This window comes from Eupeodes corollae, chromosome 1 (assembly GCF_945859685.1).
Source record: "Eupeodes corollae chromosome 1, idEupCoro1.1, whole genome shotgun sequence".
NCBI classification, from domain to species: domain Eukaryota; kingdom Metazoa; phylum Arthropoda; class Insecta; order Diptera; family Syrphidae; genus Eupeodes; species Eupeodes corollae.
Genome location: NC_079147.1, coordinates 109521440 through 109543520, shown reverse-complemented (window position 1 = coordinate 109543520; position 22081 = coordinate 109521440). Strand labels below are relative to the sequence as shown.

Genomic DNA, 22081 nt, shown 5'->3' with positions numbered 1-22081 from the left:
TCATAAATGTAAATAAACTGCGTTACAGCAGTCAGTAACACTGTTCAAAAAAATATTCTAGTAAAAATAAATTCTTGAAAAAAATAAAATGTATTGTTATTAATAAGTTGAAATATAATATTAACTTAAAGAAAAAAATTAATTATTTCTATTATCCTTTTTTTTTAAAGACGCCTTCTTTAATGACATTTATGAACTGGTTTCTTATATTGTATATCTGCCGCATTCTTGCATCAGTTTTTCTGTTCATAAATGTATTGCATGAAATTTGTGGACATAACTCGTGCAACTAATTTTTTAACATACCCTTGATCTTCGTTATTAACAAGGCACTTTGTCCAATTTACTCGACGGTTATGGCATTTGCCAAGAAATCGTCATTGTGTCATTGAATTTTCAATATAAAGTGATGATACAAGACTCTATTTTCCAGATCGTGGTTGGAGCGAATGATAACATTCACTTTATACACTTTTCTGAAAAGTTGTTCCGCTGCCTCCACCTTTTTTCTCGGATCTTTAATTGTGTAAAAGTCACTGTCAAAGATGGCTTCTTCTGTTGCGTTCGTCTATTTGCGTTGTCATAAGAACGTGTCTGTTCTTCCCGTTTCTGAATATGTTGTTGATTTTGGGACACAAACTCGGGTCACTGAAATTAACTGGCCGAATCTTGTGGTCTCAGTTTTTAGCTATACCTTTAATCAATGGATTGATATTTTTTATTGACGACTTCAGTGTCCTAATATTTAAGTCGTGTGGGTCTATGAATCGGCTTTATAAGTTGTTGAGTTTATGTATTGCGTCTATAGTCGTGCTTCTGTAGACGTCGATCTGGTCCCGTCAGCCTTAAGCACTTACGATCACGCCAAAGGCACTATTTGGAAATAATCAAATAAAATATTCTACCAGAATCTATCTCTTTTAAGTTACATATTATAACAGATAATCGCTTGAACAAAATGATAGTTTAACTTAAAGGTACAAAATTATCGCATCAATTGTGCGTTTCGTAGGTGTTTTTGTTGTTTGCAACACCAAGTCAAAACAATATTGTTTTTTTTTTCTCACATAATAAATATTAACAATATGCATGATAATAACATCAGTATAAAAAGAGAAACGTCTTAAATCAAAGCGATGGTTTAGGTCATAATCATCACCCAACATCAAACAATAATTAAGTAAAATCTTTTATCATTTCAATAACCATATAAAATTTATTATATTTATATTACACGTTTAAAAAATGTCTTAGTTATTATAAAAATATCCCAAAAATATTGAAAAATACCGTCAGAGAGTGATGAAGAAATCTAAGATTTGTTGAGTTGTTAGAACGGTTTTCGCACATTTATCATCTGACATTTATCCTTACTGATCTCTTTGAGTTCTAAACAAAAAAATAATAATTTAAACAAAAAGAAAAATATTTAATAAATTAACTTACCAGGCAAACCCTCTTCATCATGCTTGCACCATTCATCCGTAAATGTGCAAATGTTTTTGAATTTATCACAACTTTTTCCACTATTTGTTGAAGCATAAATTGGAGCAGCATCACTTGCACAATTGGCAACCACTGTACAACGAGGATTTACACCATGAGTTGAATAAACATTAGCAAATATTAGAAGGACCCACATTTTTAAAATCATTAGGAGCATTATTTTCATGATGATTGATCTTGTGATTGACTGTGAATGTAAGAAGGAGCTACTATTTGCACAAAGCTACGCTGTTTGTTCTTTGAGGACTGTGATAGAACTGCATCTGGATTGCAATTTTCTTCAAAATTGTCCAACCTTTTCAAATACCTACTCATAACTCAAAAAACATCTTTTGTACGGTGACCATTTGATCTTTATTTTTTAATTTCTACATTTTAAATATTAAGGTTTTCAATTAAACTCATCCTCAATTTAATGTGGGATATGGACGATTGGTAATATGTTGGAAATGGAAATTGCATTCCAGTCTTATAATGGAGTTACAAAGTTCCGAAGTACCCGTGGCATGATGGTTAGTGCGTTGGACTGTTAGGGCCGAAAGGCATTAGAATTAAGTAAACGGTGATTTTTTAAGAGCTTGAGAACTTTAAAAAAAAAAAAAACGCATAAAATTTGCAAAATCTCATCGATTCTTTATTTAAAACGTTAGATTGGTCCATGACATTTACTTTTTGAAGATAATTTCATTTAAATGTTGACCGCGGCTGCGTCTTAGGTGGTCCATTCGGAAAGTCCAATTTTGGGTAACTTTTTCGAGCATTTCGGCCGGAATAGCCCGAATTTCTTCGGAAATGTTGTCTTCCAAAGCTGGAATAGTTGCCGGCTTATTTGTGTAGACTTTAGACTTGACGTAGCCCCACAAAAAATAGTCTAAAGGCGTCAAATCGCATGATCTTGGTGGCCAACTTACCGGTCCATTCCTTGAGATGAATTGTTCTCCGAAGTTTTCCCTCAAAATGGCCATAGAATCGCGAGCTGTGTGGCATGTAGCGCCATCTTGTTGAAACCACATGTCAACCAAGTTCAGTTCTTCCATTTTTGGCAACAAAAAGTTTGTTAGCATTGAACGATAGCGATCGCCATTCACCGTAACGTTGCGTCCAACAGCATCTTTGAAAAAATACTGTCCAATGATTCCACCAGCGTACAAACCACACCAAACAGTGCATTTTTCGGGATGCATGGGCAGTTCTTGAACGGCTTCTGGTTGCTCTTCACTCCAAATGCGGCAATTTTTCTTATTTACGTAGCCATTCAACCAGAAATGAGCCTCATCGCTGAACAAAATTTGTCGATAAAAAAGCGGATTTTCTACCAACTTTTCTAGGGCCCATTCACTGAAAATTCGACGTTGTGATAGATCGTTCGGCTTCAGTTCTTGCACGAGCCCTATTTTATACAGTTTTACACCAAGATCTTTGCGTAAAATCTTCCATGTGGTCGAATAACACAAACCCAATTGCTGCGAACGGCGACGAATCGACATTTCACGGTCTTCATCAACACTCTCAGAAACAGACGCAATATTCTCTTCTGTACGCACTGTACGCATTCGTGTGGTTGGTTTAATGTCCAGTAAAGTAAACTTAGTGCGAAGCTTGGTCACAATCGCATTAATTGTTTGCTCACTTGGTCGATTATGTAGACCATAAATCGGACGTAAAGCGCGAAACACATTTCGAACCGAACACTGATTTTGGTAATAAAATTCAATGATTTGCAAGCGTTGCTCGTTAGTAACTCTATTCATGATGAAATGTCAAAGCATACTGAGCATCTTTCTCTTTGATAACATGTCTGAAATCTCGCGTGATCTGTCAAATACTAATGCATGAAAATCCTAACCTCAAAAAAAACACCCTTTATTATTGTTTAACTTACTTGTAGAGTTTTCGTATGGGACCAGTAACTTAGTTGTAAGCTATGGTTAATTAGGCTAATTTTATGAAGTTTTGGGCTACAGCTTTAAGATAGTTTTAAGAATTAATTAATAAAAATGATTAAAAAAAAGAAGTGCGTTGGACTGTCATGACACAGGTCTTGGGTTCAATACTTTAATCCCTGTCTGTGCTATCTATAAGTTTTTTTTCACGGGTACTGCCTCTTGCGGGGAATTGCTTTCTTAAATTAGCGGTTTGGATACGGCTATTAACTGTTGGTCCCCTCCATCTATTAAAACAGTTCTCTTACATAGGAATGGTTAAGAGTTGTAAGCCACTAGGAACTATTTTTCAACGGACCGTTGCGCCACCTTATTTATTTATTTATTTTGTGCATATCCGCTCTAAATTTGTAATTATTCGTATTTTAATGTCAAAGTTTTTTTTTGTCGGTTAAAACTAAGTTCTTATTCTTAACGCAATTTTTTTTATTTTGGAAGTTTATTCGGTTTCCGTTTGGGTTTTATAAAGAAAATCAAAATCATATGGATTGACTTTTAATTTTGATGAGAGTATGTTCTTAATTTATTCAAATAATAATCTGAAAAACTTTTATTTCTTCTAATTTAGCAGCAGAAGGTAAGCCCATCTTTTTCTTTCTTATTCTTATGTGAAATATCAAGAGTCGGATTTGAACTCATTAAGATAACATATGTATGGAGGTTATCATTCCGATGGTTTCCATCAACAGAAAATAAGTACCTAGTACGCTCGTGGCTTTATACCTGTTTTATAATTGATAAGCAGTGGAATACAATTCGATTCAAGCGCTATATAATATGCCCTTGAAAACGAAAGGAAGTCAAACACTTTTTGGGATGACGTACTCTTTTTTGACAAGAAAAGAAAAAAAGTGTGGTGAAATATCAACACAGTGTTACAAAAAATAAACTTCTTTACTTACTCAAGGTGGCGTTATAGTCTGGAGCGTCAGCTCGGTACCTAGATAGCTGTCTCTAGCTTCGCACACCAAGTAAGTTGAAATTGTCACGGTCTTCCTCTACTGCGCTGTCACTGGGGATTGGATTCGAAGACCTTCCGGGCTGGAAGTTGATGTCCATTCGCTCCACATAACCCAGATGTTGATTTAAGGTACTCGAGAGAGGACTTTACTACTCAATTGCCTTCTAGTCCAAAGATGCAGCCATTTGCAAGAATTATTCCTCGTAGGAAGACAAAGTCCTTAAATACTTCAAAGTTATAGCTGTAAATGGTGACGTTTTGTCCAAGACGTGGTTGTTCAATGTCCTATTTTGATGACAGCATTTAACTTGGTCTTACCTCCATTGACCACTAAACCCATCTTCTCCGCTTGTATCGCAATGCGGTAACGAGTAATTGGATGGACCTCTAGTGTTGACGGTTGAGTTTGGAAAACATTCTTTTCAGAACTTTGTTAAAGAAATTGCATGACAGTGCATCACCTTGTGTAAAACCTTTTTTGACATGCAAATCCCATCATCGCCGGACAAAACGGGACTAATACCTTTTTAGACAAGAAGATAGAGCTCCAGCACATCTTCGATTCATTAAAGAAAAAGAAGTCAGCAAGTGTCGATGGTATATCCAAAATTGTACTACGTCATTTACTTCAGGAAGCTGTGCACATTTACACAACTGTGTTTAACAACGTTCTGAATAATGCATATTAAACGTTCCGTTGGAATTACAGCTGTGGTACATCCTCTCCCGAAAAAGGGAAAGAACAACTCCAATCTGACGAATCTCCGGTTGATAAATCTGCTGCCGAGTATCAGTAAGTTATAGAGAAGGTTATAAATAGATCTCTGTCCAAGTGGGCTGAGAACAACAAAATAATTCCGAATAATCAGTTCGGCTTTAAGACGGGACATGACACTATTTATGTTTCTAATATCCAGTGGAACAAATCTAAAAGACAATGTACGGGTGCTTGTATCGTTGACTTGGAGAAGGCAATCGACACCGTATGGTTAGAGGGTCTGTATCTAAAGTTAAACAGACTTGGCATAAGTAAACCACTGTTGTATATGCTTTATGACATGCTTAATGGTAGACGTTTTATTTTCAAAATTGGCAATGTAACATCTACCAAAATCTTTGATATTAAAAATGCTCTTCAACAGACAGCGGTTAACTCCCCAATCTTATTCAGCATTTACACCAGTCATCTGATAGCAATAGCTTACGCCGACTACCTAATAGCGTACAGAACGGCCCCAAAAATTGAGGTTTTCAAGACACTTTTGCAGGGTGACTGCGATGAAAAATCAACATTCAGAAATACTAAACTATTCTGTTCAGGACTCCGCTGTTTGGAGCCTCAAGGGATACGACAAAGAACTGGAAAAATCTAGTGATCGTTGGATCAAATTGCCAGCCACTGGCGATTAAAAGTGTTGTAAAGTACCTTGGCATCTAGTTGGACCAGTACTTGTGACATATGAGTGCTGTTCTGGCCAGAGCTAGGGGAGCCTTTGCCCTGACAAAACGGTTGTTTTTTAGCAGCCATCTTAAGAGCAGGGTGAGGGTGATTTACTACATGGCCCTTATCCAGCGGAGGATTGCCTATTGGTGCTCGGTATGGTTCAACGTTGACCCAACTCAAATGGAAAAGATTCGGATGTTTAAGAGACAATGACTGCGAAGTTGCCTTGGACTACACAGAACACCAGAGTCGGAGTACAAACATTAATATTCCAACCAGGTTCTATACAACAGAGCCAACATAAACAGAATAGATAATTTCTTGATGAAGCTTGGTAGGGGTCACATTGCAAGAGCGATGTCGTCGACTAACAGCGTAATTGTTGGGACTTACTACCCCAACAATGAGTACTACGAAAGTGCACGTTTAAGTGGCAACATTCCGCCCGAAGCTTTTCTCTATTTAGACGATCAAGGGCTGATACAGGATAGGGAGGCGATTCTGCTAATCTACCACGTCAGACGTAAAACTGAAAATAGAAGACTCCTTTGCAGTCGAGACGTCCTTGAACGGGATGGACGGAGCAGAGTGCCTTCGGTTCAGTAGGACTGTTTCCGATAGGGCCGGAAAGAGCTAGGGTGAGGCAGGAGAACCAGTTTTGGTGGCTTCGAATTGATTTGATTGATTGATTGATTTAAGATTAGGTTAGGGATAGTTAAGGTGGCACCAAAAAATATTATTTAAAAAAAATCAAACTGTGGCGGTTCTAGTTTTGAAGTAGTTTTAAGTATTTAAAGTAGTATTATTGGTTTTGGTTAGTTTTAAGGAGCTTAAGTATTATAATGGATTTCAGTTTTTTTTTATTCAGTGTTAAGTTTAACATAAAATAAAAAATAATGATAAAGACACTAAATTTTTTTAATAATTTTCTTGGTTTTAGGTTAAGTTCATATTATTAGTATTAAAATTGTTCTAAGCAAGGGCGGATCCAGACTTTTCATCAGGGGGGGTCACACTCTTAGATGAGTTTTTACTTACCGCTTAAAAATGTTTTCTAATGTTTTGTAAAGGATGCTAACAAAATTTAATAATTGCTAAAATGACAACTTATTTAGAAAGCATTCCAAGATTCGAACAGTTGTCTAAATATACCATATTTCAGAGCTAAAATACAATAGCTTAAAGGGTTTTTGGTTCATTTCGCGCCGAAATGTAGGAAATTGTTTTGAAACGTTACTTTATTCCAAAAACAATACACACTTTTCTTGTTTTCATTTCTATTAAGGCCAAGAACGCTGCAAAAATTTAAAAATCCAGAAAATGAGAGAAGATCTGAATGTAAAAATGTCGGTCTTTTTTTTCACGTTGTTTTATCGAACTTAATTTCCGTTAATCTCTTATTACTATTGTTATCAATCTGCTTATTTGGATCTTATAAAGGCGTTAACAAAACTTAAAAATTGTAGAGACCAAAAGGTTTGGTTCTTGAATTCAAGGAAATAGTTGTATTTAAGAACATAATTTATCTAAACAAATTAAATTAAAACAAAGTACGGTAAGTAAACAAATAAGTTGGGAAGAAAAGTTTTGTAGTTTTATAAAAGTTTTATATCAATAGATATGAAACGTTTATTATGTGTTTCAGTTAGCCATTAGTTTAACAAAAGTGTCACTTGATTTTTTGGCACATTTGTATAGTTCTAGAGCATCCAAAGCAAATTCACTTCAAAAAGTAGATTTATTTAATTTTTTAAGATCTTTTGTATTCAACAGAAAACCAGTCTTGAAAGAAATGAAATTCACGAGTGGGTCGCAAGAACTTGATAATTTCTTTCAAAAAGTCTGTTTAAAAATATTGCCTATATTTTAAGATTTAAAAATGTAAATACCTCCAAAATAAGTTCTTCTCAATAATTTAAATGCCATTTTATTTGTCAAAAAATCTAGATTAACCTCTTTTTTCGAAAATCATTTTGAATTTTGTCTTAAAAATATTTTTGGTATAAGCACTAAATAAAGAGCTTATAAATATATGAACATTTTACATTTAGATTTCGTACAAAAATTTTGCCCACTTTCTGGGATATCAAGTTTTGTAAACAAAATTAGTATTTTATTAAAAATTTAAAAAAAAACCTTTTTGATCATAAAAATCATCATAAATATGATTATTGACAAGAGCTTGCACAGAAAGAGAAGAATTTTGAAATCGTTCCATTAGTTCTTGAGAAATCTTAAAAACAAAATAAGATTTTTTTGAGGGGTACCCTTCTGGAGCAATACGAAAATATGTGTTTGTTGTAGAAAGAAGCCAAATTAAGAACAGAAAATTTTGAGAAAGTTAAGTAATAATAAAGTTGAAGGCTAGTTTAAGGAATTCAAAGGTAACTTAATATAAAATTAATGATCTCTTATTCAAGGTTTCTTCTTAAGAACTTGAATATTTGCTCTTTTTCTTAGAAACATTTTTTATGAAAATAATTAAAACATGACTAAAGTTTTTTAAAGTTCTAAATTGAGCGAAAATAAAAATTTGAGTTGTTTTTGACAGCAAACCACTTTTTGGTGAGTGTCGTTAAATTACTAATAAATCTTTAAATGAAATCTTTACTTATACAACTTAACTGTATAAGCTTTATAGCTCATATGACCCCTCCCTGGATCGTCAGTTGGTCAAAAGTTGATGAATTTGTGCTGCGTTTTGGGAAAAGGCTGAATTTCCGATTCATATTATGTTCTTGGTCCAGTCCTCAGTTAAAAGTAGTACTTTTAGTAATAAAGTCAAAAAAATAAATAATTAAAAATATAATGGGGGTCATATCTATTAACGCAATACGATTAGTTTTGAATTGAAGGGAATTCTTACGAAAAAGCAAACAAATTATCTTCCAGGGGGGGTCATGACCCCTACGACCCCCCATTGGATCCGCCATTGGTTCTTAGTCCGAAAGGCAGTAGTTATAAGATAATAGATTAACTTAGAGCAACCGCATAGGGCCAGTAAGATATTTGTTTAAGTTTTTAAAATGTACGCTCGTCTAGCCTTAAGATAGCTTTCAGATTTTGATAAAATAAAAATATTTATTTTGCACAGCTTTGAATCTTAATGCATTGAAATGTTTACAACATTGTCAGATTTTAGAACTCGATATTATTTGATCTTCATTGTACGAGTAATATTTAGAGATATTTTTTTTACTTCTATTGAAAAATAGTTTATTTTGTTTTGTTTTTATTTTTTAAATTCGTTAATTTTATTAAAAAAACATCTATGCACATTTTTAACATATATAATTGTTCAAAAATGCCTATATTGGACACGCTTCCAATTTATAAAGGCTGTAAGCTGAAATAAACAAAAAGAATTAATTTCGAATATTAGGCGCAGTAAAATTTATAACTTACATTCTCCAGTTGTACAAATATGTCTTTCCATCTCACACTCATTCCCGAATGTCATAAATTTACCATTATATGACCCACAAACAGGTTGAAAAAGTGCCATACACACCATCTCTTTACATAATTCCTGACATTTTGCTTGACTTATTTCTCTGTATTCTGTAAAGATAATTTATTCCAAAAAAGTTGTCAATTAATAGAACACTTTATCAATTATCCATATTTTCTTACCAGTTTCATTATTATTCAAGCGATCACAGTTTACACTTGACATATAGCACATGTTCCGGAAGACTTTACAGAAAATACCATCACTTGTTGCCCAAACTGGTATTTCTTCATCGGAACATCTGTAAGCAACATTACAGGGCATAGTGGGAGGAACATTTGAAGTACAAAAACAATAAGCTCCAGCTAAAAGGCACAAGGCCACACAAAGTCCTAAAATCTGCATTGTTTTTTTTTAATTAATAGGCAAACACACGCTTAACGAATTCTGTAGAACTGTTGAGTTTTTTTTCATTGTTTGGCCTTTTAAACAATTTCTTAAAAACGTAAAACTTAATTGAATCCACGATAAAAATATAACCGTTCTATACAACAAAAACCTTAATTTGTTTACTTTTAGAGTCGTGTCCTAATTGTTTTGTATCTATATAGCTACAGTCTTCACATGTGGGTAATAAAGTTTTTGATAATTTTAATGGGTTAAGTATTGGTTTCCTGCGAAAATTTCAATGTTTCGGTTTTTATATCAGTATTTGAAATAAGGTGGGAAAGAGAATCATATTCCTTAAAATTATTGTCAGATCTTTGATCCAGAATTTCGAAAAAAAAGAATTTAATAATCTATTTAGTGTATCAAAGTTCAAAATAACTGCAATCTATCCCAAATTCTAAGAATTTTACTTCCGGTAAGTCAACTTGTTCCACTGAGCTGTGGCATTCGTTGTAAAACTTAATCATGAAATGTATTCAGCGCATGGACGAGATTGTCGATTTCTAAGATAAGGTTATCATTTCTGAAATTGTCTATCGACGACGCGACGCTATCATTTTTTGACATTTTAACGCCATATAAAATGTTGAAATGCAACACGTTTACGTCTATTATGATTAACGTTTATCTAATATTTTTGAACTTTTTATCGTATATTTTTTTCGTTTTGTTTTTGTTTAACTTAATATTAACTTCAGATTCGTCACGAAATTGGCGCGAATGACAGATAAAATTCGTATAGGGTGCAAAAGGAGTGCGATTTCAGTTATACAAAAAGAGGCTGGGATGCGACCCCTACTGTTAACTTCCCATCCTATCTTTCGATTTATCTTGCTTAAAAGTTTGTAGGTTTTAGTGTTGTTAGGAAAGTTGTCAGTTAAATTATTCTTAAACAAATTAAAACTATGTACCAACAATATTTTGTAGTACCCGTGGCATGATGGTTAGGTTTGCCGTTCGGATTTGGCTTAAAACTATAGGTCCCCTCCATCCCTGATAACAGTACTCGCATACAGGAATGGTTGAGAGTTGTCAGTCACTAGGCCCTAGTTCTCAAACGGACTGTTGCGCCATCTAATTTATTTATTTTAACAATATTTTTCGTATGAGGATATAGTTTAGTTTGAAAATCTAGGTTTGATAAATGGATTTTTAGTCGAAAACTAATTTTTACCGATTTTAGTAGCATTTAATAAACTTTTACAAATTTAATTTTGTAAGAACCGAACATTAATTTTTACCGAATTTGCGTTTTATTTTTTGTCGATTTTATTTTTATATGAAAAAACGGACTGTTTGATTTTTATAAAAAAAAACTACTGAATATCGAAAACAATATTTTATGTGAAATAAAAAAACTTTGGAGACAATATAGGTTTTCATTTTTTGTAAAAAAACTGTCAATTCGATTTTTCTCAAAATTTTACTGAATATTGACAACAATATTGTCAATAATGGAAGTTATATCAAATTTATCAAAAGATATTTGTGTCCAAAGTCAATTTTACCATCTTTTGTTAAATTTTCTCTTAAGTTTTTATTTTTTGTAAAAAAAAAACTGTCAATTCGATTTTTCTCAAAATTTTACTGAATGTTGACAACAATATTTTTTAAAGTTTAAATTAGTTGGAAGTTGTTATATCAAATTTATCAAAAGATATTTGTGTCAAAAGCCAATTTTTAAAAACTTCTGTTAAATTTTCTTTTCAAGTTTTTATTTTTTGTAAAAAAACTGTCAATTCGATTTTTCTTAAAATTTTACTGAATGTTGAAAACAATATTTCTTATACGATAAAATAAGTTTGAAGACATAACCTCAAGTTTTTAAAAAGGTGTTTGAGTCGAAATTCAATTCTTAGCAACTTTGAGTAATGTGTTTTTTTAAGTTTTTTTTTTTTTTAAACTGCCAATTCAATTTTTCTTAAAATTTTACCAGATGTCAAAAACGTTATTTGTTGTTGCACAAAATTATTTTGGAGATGAAATCATTTTCTATTCGTAAAATTTTAGAGGTGAAAATTTTGCCTCAAACGTTATTGGTTCGTGAGATATTTAGGGTAAACCAAAATGTTCACCTTTTTTCAAATTGCTATGGTAAAAAAAATACCCACTCAATTTTCTTGAGAGCCCTTTCTGCATCTTTTTGAATTATTATCTGTACGAGTATTACAACATTTATTTGAAGTCGATATCTCTACTGGTTCTTCAGCTATGTACGACGAAAAAAATCGTAGGGAACTTACGGACGTACAGACAGAAGTACAAACGAACGTACAAACACCCGCACATAAATCTCTCTAAATATCTGTTATTTTGACTATAGGGGCCTTGAAACGTCGAGAAATGTCAAAATTTTCAATTCGAAAAATCGAACCGATTACAATTACTTGCTATGGGAAATTAAAATGTATTACAGCAATGTTGGTAACGACATTCTCAAATTTCTTTTGTTGGATTAAGTAATGGCAAAAGTGTGTTATATACAATTTGCAGTTGTCTAAATATTGCTTGCAATATTGAGCAGGTTCAAGCGACATAGGGGACTTGAAAGTAAGACAAGTTTCTATTATCTGATTGGCCAGCTGTCAAAAAATTGCCTTCCAAATAAGGCAATTTAATTGAAAAGTTGACTGGACACATTATGGCGTTTTTCTTTTTTAGTTACGAGCAGAACTCGAACTGTCAAAAAATGATTGTGTTTCTTTTTTAGCTCTGATCGTTCAGAGCTTCAAATTCGTGTTTCTTTATTAGTTCTGTGAGCTCATTACAAAATAACAGAGTAAACGGAGAAGAATGCTGAACACAAACAAATTGATATTTGAAAGCCGGGAAATAAAAAAAAAATCATCTTCAAAACAATAAAAATAGCGGAAGAGGTTGGTCGCTCGTTGCAGAAGGTAAGATAATTTAGAAAAAACTAATTGCATATAGAATTTTCATGAATCAAATTTATTTCAGGGGTCAAATGGACCAACGCCATGACTGTTTTTTTTTAATTAATTTGATTAAAGACATTTTTAAAAAATTAACGGAGAATTAGATGTTAAGATAACATTTGAGCAGGTCGATTCCAAATGGAGCACCCGAAATCCATCCGCAAGCTGTAATTTCTTTCGAAGATATTATAACAAATATATCAAATATTACCGTTTGACAGTCTGACATTTGACATTTCAAATTATGACAGTTTAGTGCTCAAGTTGTTTCATAATTAAATCAGAGAGCTCTGAACATACTCTGCTCAAAACTCTACTCTACTCTGTTCGCTCAGGCTCTGTTCAGTGCTCAGCTCTGAACTAAAAAAGAAAAACGCCAATAATCAAGAAAAATCTCCCTAACTATCAAGTCAAGTTTACTTATGTCAAAATATAAGAAGACTATGCTTATTCATTTAACTGAAAGCTGATTAATTTATGATTTATGTATTTGACAAATTGGAAAAGAAATAAGAAATGTTTCTTCACAATACCAAATGCAAATCGTGATGGACTTGTAGGAGTGTTTTGCAGACAATAATGTTTTTGATAGTTTTTGTATGTCAAACTGAATGTAAAGGTTAGTTAAGCTGCCTTGGTAAAAATATTGGCTCAAAGAATGCAGTTGACTGCAAATGAAACCCCTTATATTGTCTGAACCTGGCCATTTTGTTTTAGACTGGTTTTGATGTTAATCATGGAGCGATAGAACTTTGCATGCGTTGTATGAGTGAATAAAGTTGTATTTTTTTTAAGATCATTTGTATTGGATTTATTTGTTGCACAGTGATTTCTTGTTAATTGATAAATTGTATCAATCTTCAATTAATTGATCTTTAACAACCGTCATAAATCCTTAAAGCTTATCAATAAAGTTCTATGGAAAACTAATCTTTGTTTTGTCAATTCCGGGCCTTTGAACGAAACCCATTGCAAAGTGTGGCACAATTATTCACAAAGTTTTATTCAAGACTCAAGAGTGAAAGCTTAGCAAAACAAAACTGCAGTCTTCTTCTTTTGGTAGTGGTCGGTCATTTATTCATCAAATCTTGCCCACTAATTTGGAATGCTTTGAGCTGTTTTTTTGTATAGATTTTTCTAACAACATAATAAAATAATATACAATTTGTTTTAAACAAAAGTAAAAAATCTTCATGACTCCAAACGTGTATCTTAAAGCTTTAGTATATTTAGAACTCACGAGTAGATAATAAATCAAAAACAACACGTGCTACCTTTTAAGACTTTCACTAATTCTTAGAAGAAATAATATAACAGTTACTTTTCTTAAGCTCAAATTAGCGAGACTGCTATAAATAATGTAGCTTATCTATCAAAAACAAGTAAACAATAATTAAAAATAACAAACCACAATTATTATTTATCTTGCTCCAAGTCTCTATAATTTTAAAGCTTCGATTCTGAATACAAATTACAACTCGTTTATTTGGTAACCCTAGTTAGAGTCAATTAATTTAATGCTTTGAAGAATTTAATAGCATCATAAGACAGATCAATACAATTTTATGTCCGTTACTTATAAATCATCATTAAAAGGTTCAAGGTAGATTTAACGGATTGATTAATCAGTTTAAAATAAATTTATTTGTGTAATGAAAACACAATTAGAACATCAGAGCAAAGAAATTAAAACTTTCTGTTGCAATTATTCATACACAATATGGACAGAGAATGAGTATGTTCAACCTCTGTATGGACTTCACATAAACGATCTTACTATTCTAATTCATGTTTTCTAATCACTGCAAAATTTGAAATTTTATAAATAAGGATGAATCTATGTATATAATATATTAAACTGAAATCAAGCAAAAGGGGAAATCTTTGTTACGGTTTGGCTTCAAAACTTCTTATCCAATTGTTATGCATTTTGTTTAATGAAAGAGGATAGCACGGAGCATGTTTTAGGCAAAATAAAGTCCGATAATGTAAGCCAATAATTTGTTATCTATCTATTTGTTAAATATCACTGACTCACTGATCTCACGTTTCGATAGGAAATATGAATATCAAGTGCAATTTCTGTCCTGCATTCAAATAGCCTCTGCTAATTAACAGGAAAGTTTTATTAGCAGAAATTGCTGATCCACCGGAACCATTAAAAAGTCTTTTAAATCATTCTCATCGAGATTCTAAACATTTTCTTGATATGATTCGTGTTTACAATTCTACTTTCTAAATAACGCCATTCGGTGCCAATGAAATCAGACATGGAGATTTTATGCCTATACATTTAAAGTTCAGGATCAAGTCTATCATTTAGTTGAATCTCTTTTACAAAACAATTCTGACGAAAAAATATGAAAATATGGCATCTGACATATTGCAACAACACAGGCATAGTTTAAACATCCGGGAATCAGCATTCACTCCACAAATTTTGAATGAGGAATCTCCTACAGGATTGAAGAACGTGACAGACAATTTCTTTAGGACAGGGATTATCTTTCAAAAACAACGTACGATGCCAACCAACTTTCAACAAAAATTAACCGACTACCAGCGACTTGCATACAATACTATGATCGACAACGTGATGCGTAACAATGGTAAAATGTTGAGTAGCATCATCTTTAATTGCTGCAATATTACTTCAGAATGGAAAAACCGCTCCCGCAACTTTCAAATTGCCTTTAGATTTACAAAGCCAAGAGCGTCCATTTTGTAGTATCTTGAAACAAAGCTCACTAGCTAAAGTGCTTTAAGAAACGACGTTTATTGTGTGGGACGAATGGTAAATAAAGGTGGGCCTGAAGCTGTAGATCGTACACTTAAAAATTTTAGAGCTGATGAAGGTCCGATGGTAGGTGTTGTGATACTGTTCGTTGGTGATTTTCGGCAAACATTTGCAGTTGTGCCAAGAGGTACAAAAAGTGATGAAATAAATGCTTGCCTAAAATCGTCGTTTCTTTGGGCTTCTGACAAACTTTTAAGATTGACCACAAATATGCGCGTACATTTGGTTGTGCATAATAATGCAGCACAATTTTCAAGAACTCTTTTGGATAAAGGAGATGGACATATTTTAAATAATGATGGTGAAGTACTATTAGAATCTACATTTGCCACTAGCGTCACTGGACAAGACGAATTAATGTATAAAATTTATCCGCAAGTCACCCAAATTTCAGAGAAAACGGATGATTGGTTACGCGAACGAGCGATTTTAGCACCTAAACACGATTCTGTTACAAGCATAAATAATAAAATTCTTTCAATGTTTCAGCCCATCAGCAAACATATCTTTCTATTGATAGTCTGACTGATCAAGATAATGGTATTGACATTCCAATTGAATTTTCGAATTTATTGAATACATCAGGACTTCCTCCGTATAAACTAGACTTGAAAATTGGGGCTCTAAGAATACTTATGAGTAATTTAAATGTACTAAATTACGGATAGTATAAGTATGCAGAGGAACGTGATTGGAGTTAAAATTCTTTCCGGCATTTTCATTTCCAGGATACCGATAATTACTAACGAATATACCCGTTCGAATATAAACGAGTACAATTTTCTATAAAGCTTTGTTTTGCTATGTCTATCAATAAGACACAGGACAGACACTGAAGGTTGCAGGCCTTGACATCAAAGATCCCTGTTTTACCACGGAAAATTATATGTTGCTTGCTCCCGTGTCAGCTCGGAAAAAATCTATAAGTGTATGTAGATAATATAAATTAATAAATAAAACAGTTACAATATTAGAAAATAGTAATTTTTTTATCTTCATTTCTTTTAAAGAAAATAGTTGAATACCTTCCGGGTGAAGCTGACTAAACCAATTAGTTAAATATAGAATTTAAATTCGCAAACAACCCTTAAATCGTAACAACAATACAATCATAAAAATAAGTACTTTCTTACTTACTCAAAGTAGAGCTACAGTACTGTGTCAACTAGAGTCTTACCCAACTTCTCTTAGATAGATCCCTAGCTAGATGTCTCCAGTTGCGCACTTCAAGTTGGTTGAGGTCACTTTCCATTTGTGAGCCCTACCTGATAAGCGTCCTTCCTTTACTGCGCTGTGATGTGGGAGTGGATTCGAATACTTTCCATGCGCTCTTCATGTCCCAGTTATTGGACTTTTATCCTTCTGGTTAAGTCTACATCGCTGTGAAGCCCAAACAGCTCATCGTTCGATCTTGTCCCATACTTACCTTACCGGTACCGTAGTTCACGCGAAGAACTTTTCTCACGACAAGACCCAAATTGCTTTCATCTCTCTAGCAGTTCAAGAATGGTATGGGGGATTTTAAAGCGAAGCTTTTGTTGCTCGAGAAAGGGTATGCTACTTAATTGCTCACTTAGCCCAAAGAATCAGCGATTAAGAAGAGTAATTCTTCGTTTGATCTTTGTTCATAGCGGAGCATAGTTAGAAAAAGTCCTAAACTACTTCAAAGTTACGCACGTCGATGCTGACGTTTTGACCGAGACGTCGCATCGTCGCGCTCGGTGTTGTATATCCTTTCTTGATCACAGCATGTACTTCGTTTCTTCCTCATTAACCGTTAAACACATTTTTGCCGCCTCTGCCTCAATTCTCACAAAAACTCCTTTGACATCAGGCTGAGTTCACATTACTGTAGAGGTAGAGTAGATTTGGTAGGCGATCTTAAGTAGGCTGCTGCCTCTATAGTTGGTATGGTTTATAGAGTTTCCTTTCGTAACTTCCCATATGAAGTTATTTTAATGGGTCCGATTTGTCAAATTGAAAATTTTGACATTTCTCGACGTTTCAAGGTCCCTAGAGTCGAAATAAAAGATTTTTGGAAAGATGTCTGTGCGTGCGTATATACGTACGTTCGTACGTTCGCGACGTTTTTTACGTCGTCCATACCTATAGAACCAGAAGAGATATTGACTTCAAATAAATTTTGTTACACAGATAACAATGCAGAAAGATGCAGAAAGAACTCTCAAGAAAATTGCTTGGGTGGTTTTTTTACCATAGCAGTTTTAAAAAGATACAAATGTTGGTCAACCCTAAATATTTCATGAACCAATGATGCTTGAGACTTGAATTAAATTTTATATAATATATTGTAACGTGATACCAAACAAATAATTTTTTGGAAAAAAAATCCAATTAACGATTTTTTTTATAAATCAGAAAAACTGAAAAAGAATTTGTCAACTTAAAAATTTTACGGATAAAAAGTGAAATAGTTCAAAACCAATTTGTGCAACTAAAAATAAAGTTTTTACAATCTTAAATTTTAAATTTTTGAGAAAAATCAAATTGATAGTTTTTTTATAAAAAATAAAAACCTTAAAAAACATTACTCAAAGTTGGTAATAATTGAATTTCGAATCAAATATCTTTTCAAAAATTTGAGATTAAGGCCTTAAACTTATTTTATCTTATAAGAAATATTTCTTTCAACATTCGATATAATTTTGAGAAAAATTGAATTGACATTTTTTTAAATAAAAACTTAAAAGAAAATTTAACAAACTACTTTAATCTTTTAAAAAATATTGTTGTCAACTTTTAGTAAAATTTTAAGAAAAATCAAGTTGACAGTTTTCTTACAAAAAATAAAAACTAAAAAAAAAACAGTTCTTAAACTTGGTAAAAATTAACTTTCGACTCAAATAGCTTTTCAAAACTTTAAAATATTGTGTTCAAACTTTTTTTTTTATTGCAAAGAAAATATTTTTTCGATATTAAGTAGTTTTTTGTTATGAGAATCCAACAGTCCGTAAAATCTGCAAAAAATAGTACGCAAATTTGGTAAAAATTGATGTTCGGTTCTTCATATCTCTCAAATTAATTTAATTCCTCAAATTTGTAAAAATTAAAGAAATGCTACTAAAATTGGTAAAAAATAGTTTTCATTAAAAGATAATGTATTGACCAATGAATATATACTTATGTGTATTGAAAAAATTAGGTTTTCCTTAAAAAATTAATTTTCGACAAAAATCTATTTAACTTTATCTTTCTGAGAATTTGGTCTTCCTCTCTCCTCGTCTGCTCATAGAGCTCGTTAGCAGCACTTGTCCTTCTGTGCAGCGCCAGCGTCACTTTACTTTACTTTATTTTTCTACCGATATTCATCACCAAACCAAGGGTTTTGTTTTTAGTGGATGTTTCAAACCCAGCACGTCAGAGGCGACTTCTATAATTGCATCTTGGCAATGTTGCCAATGGTTCTCGATAAGTCGTGTTGGCGGCAGAGAAGCTTGAGATAGGTTACTTGTGACTCATTGGGAGAGGATTTGGTGATAACTACGATTGTAGCCGTTCGACGTTGTATCTTCTCTCAACATCTCCATACTTTCCTTTAGGTCTGGAAACCCGAAGTGCTACCTTGGCTAAAACTAGATAGTAGTCCGAGTCTATGTTAGCTCCTCGGGAAGTTCAGACATCCATTATGCTGAAAGCGTAAACCCGACTCAAATAATGCAGACATTGAAGTTGAAGATGCTCCCATGGCAATGTCAACAAAAATCAACGAATGTCGTAGAAGCAGGGGAAAGTTTGTGGATGAACGAGTCAAACTCTTCCAAAAACAAACAGAGACTCAAGAAAAATTTCTGTTGCGTCGGATTCCATTCAAAAATCTCTGTCTTGTTCCACTGCCTCTGGATCTGGAATGTTGTACTTTCTAAAAATATTATGCAGTGCGCAAGAAGCGTTAAATATTTTGATGGCTTTCTGTGGACTGTAGGGCAGTTTTCGCTCATTCAAAACTGACCTGAATCTACTTTTTAAAATGCCAATTGTTCTCTCAATAATGTTTCTTACCTTAGCATGTTTTTTATTGAATAGTCCTTTTCTAGACCCCGAGAAGGCATTTCTAAATGGAACGATTAAATACGACAGTAGAAGATATCCTGAATCTCCTACAGTTAAAAAAAAAAATTGTTTAAACATATGCTTATATAAGAGTATGATTCACATACCAAGATATCTTGACCGCTCTCCATTTACCCACCACCTTTCTAACAAATCCTTTAACGCACTATGATTCCACACAAACGAGTCGTACGTAGAACCAGGATAATATAAATAATAAATCTTATTATTGTCACAATCCTTAAAAAGTTCTACCTAAACATCAAGATTCAATTTTGAAGTACTTTACCACTATCGCATTTAAGCTGTAAAAACCTTTTCTATTTAAATATTGGTGTTGTAACTGAGCAGGTGCTATGAAACCAATGTGAGTTCCGTCTGCACATCAAACTATTTCTGGTAAGCCTGCTCCTTGAAAAAATAGTTTCTCGCTTCTTGTTTTTCATTAGTGGACATATCTGCATTGATCCAAACTGGCAGATTCTTGCTTCAAGCAAATTAAGATCTTCGCTTAAAACTACTGAAACTGTAGATTGGGAGAAACCTAGCTCGAAGTCATTTCCTACACTATTTTAATAACTTCCACATCCGAGAAATCGTAGTTCGCACTCAAGTTTTAAAATTGGTGAAATTGCAGAATTTTGAGTCGTTTTTATGTGACTTAAAACATGTTTAAATGCGTGTTTGCTAAGCCGAAAGTATAACACAAATCTATGAAAAAAATTTAGTTAAATTTTATCAAAGTTATTGTTAATTTTATTACAAATTATCTAGTACTTTCAGTGGGTTGGAAGCATCTCTTAAACTTCTCCTCAATCTGCAGATCATGATTTTTTCTTCTTTATTTGTAATTTCTTCATTTTCGTCCTCGAAAAACAATTCAACGCTGCTAATTATCTTTATTTTTATATACTTTTTTGCACAAAAAACAATATTCTTCAATCTGACTTTATAAATATTCATGACATTTCACTTTCAGTTTTTAATGTTGGCATTTTGTTTTCAAAGACGAATTACGGAGTTCGTCATTGGTAAAACCACCAAACTGTTAATTCGCCAAATCATTGGACTTTAGGCGAATTTTCGACTCGCAAGCGATAATACGCCCCTTATTTTAATAAGTTGTATCAATAAGTAGGTGTTTTGTTCTAGTCTACAAGGCTCAAGCACAAAAGTGACTTCTGCTATAGCAAGTTGTTTCTATAGTGGGATTAAGAGTTGTGTCTGATGCTTCTTCTTACATATTATTGTATTTATAACTAAACCTAAAAATCTTAAAAACATGGCATATAATTTGCACACAAAAACAACATATATTGTTAAACAATATTCCAAGAATGTTAAAAGCTATTTAGCCACACTTTGAAAAGTATGATCGAGCCTTTTCACTGACATTCTGATGCACTGCTTTTTATATTCGTTTTTGTGTTTCAAAATTTGATAAAAGTTTTCATACATTTGTGTTCAAAATCAAAATTACATATTTTTAACATAATTTAAATTTCTGCATGGAGTTTCCTAAATTTCAATATTCCTAACTAATATTTTTACACGTGGTATTCACTCGTTGCTAGCCCTTGTTAATAAAATTTGGTAACGTACTAATGAAAGGCTAATTGATAAGTTTACATTTGTTCAAAATTTTACTTTATTTATTGTTAGTTTAGTAAAAATTAAATAGTTTTGAATATTAAATGATCGTATTATTAAAAGATAATATACACTATTTTTGTTTCAGGTTTTCCGGGCATGCTTCTGCCCTAAAGATGCTATAAGCTGTACAAAAAGAAAATATCAATTAACACACTCTTTTTGATAAATTTTGTCTTTTCGTACTTAGCCCCGTTTTACAAATATGATTTTCCAATTCGCATTGATTTCCGAACGTTTGCATTTGACCTTCATTTAGAATAGCACAAATTGGCACAAAAAACGGTGGGCACATTTGACCACACTTTGACTGACAAGAATCCTTATCAATTGGTATTGCCGCTGGAGAAAGGATAATTAAAATTATATTACAAGTAAAACTTACACAGTATCAACTAACGAGGTTCCTCCCTATTAACTCGATCGCAGTTAGCACTTAGAAAATGACAACCATTTCTGTAGACTAAGCAATCTTGACCGGTTGTAGTTGCCCAAACGGGTTTCTCTTCATAAGAACAGCGAAATGATGTGTTGCAACGCCTTTTGATTAGATTTTGGGAATTACAAAAGGATCCTAACAAAATAAATGTTAAAACGAGCAAAATTGAATGTTTATCCATTGTCTATTGAATTTAAATTTTTGATATGTAAAGCTTCATACACAAACTACGGGAAAACCGAAATGAATCAAACTTTATAAACGCTAATTTTATCTAGTTTTTAATCTCTTTATTAAATAGATTGTTTAAGCGAACCTATTTTAATTGTTATAATTGTACACTAATATCATTTGATGTCTTTAAACAAAAGAACCAGCTGTTAATAATTCCGATGAATTTATTATTCCTATATCATTATTATTAATAAAAGCT

The 22081-nt window shown here is 32.8% G+C and overlaps 3 protein-coding genes across 3 annotated transcripts in view; 1 reads left to right on the top strand and 2 right to left on the bottom strand.

Annotated features, from left to right (window-relative positions):
• LOC129943324 (U-Kazal-Dg21.2-like) overlaps positions 1–9783 on the bottom strand; it is a 219569-nt gene extending 209786 nt beyond the window's left edge. The window contains exons 1-3 of the mRNA XM_056052668.1: positions 9488–9783; positions 9260–9415; positions 9150–9200 (exon numbers count right to left, since the gene is read on the bottom strand). Of these exons, the coding sequence (XP_055908643.1) occupies positions 9163–9200; positions 9260–9415; positions 9488–9710 (417 nt within the window). The 5' untranslated portion in view covers positions 9711–9783 and the 3' untranslated portion in view covers positions 9150–9162. The remainder of the gene's footprint in view (positions 1–9149; positions 9201–9259; positions 9416–9487) is intronic.
• A 5699-nt stretch (positions 9784–15482) lies between these two features.
• Positions 15483–16013, top strand: LOC129942691 (uncharacterized). Its single transcript, XM_056051741.1, has one exon. It carries the CDS (start codon positions 15483–15485, stop codon positions 16011–16013), a length of 531 nt encoding a protein of 176 aa, XP_055907716.1.
• Positions 16014–21179: 5166 nt separating this feature from the next.
• On the bottom strand, positions 21180–21890 carry LOC129940553 (uncharacterized). Its single transcript, XM_056048930.1, has 3 exons — positions 21610–21890; positions 21396–21551; positions 21180–21335 (listed from the first exon to the last, which is right to left on the bottom strand). The coding sequence occupies exons 1-3, from the start codon at positions 21827–21829 to the stop codon at positions 21283–21285; spliced, it is 429 nt and encodes a 142-aa protein (XP_055904905.1). The 5' UTR covers positions 21830–21890; the 3' UTR covers positions 21180–21282.
• Positions 21891–22081: the final 191 nt, after the last annotated feature.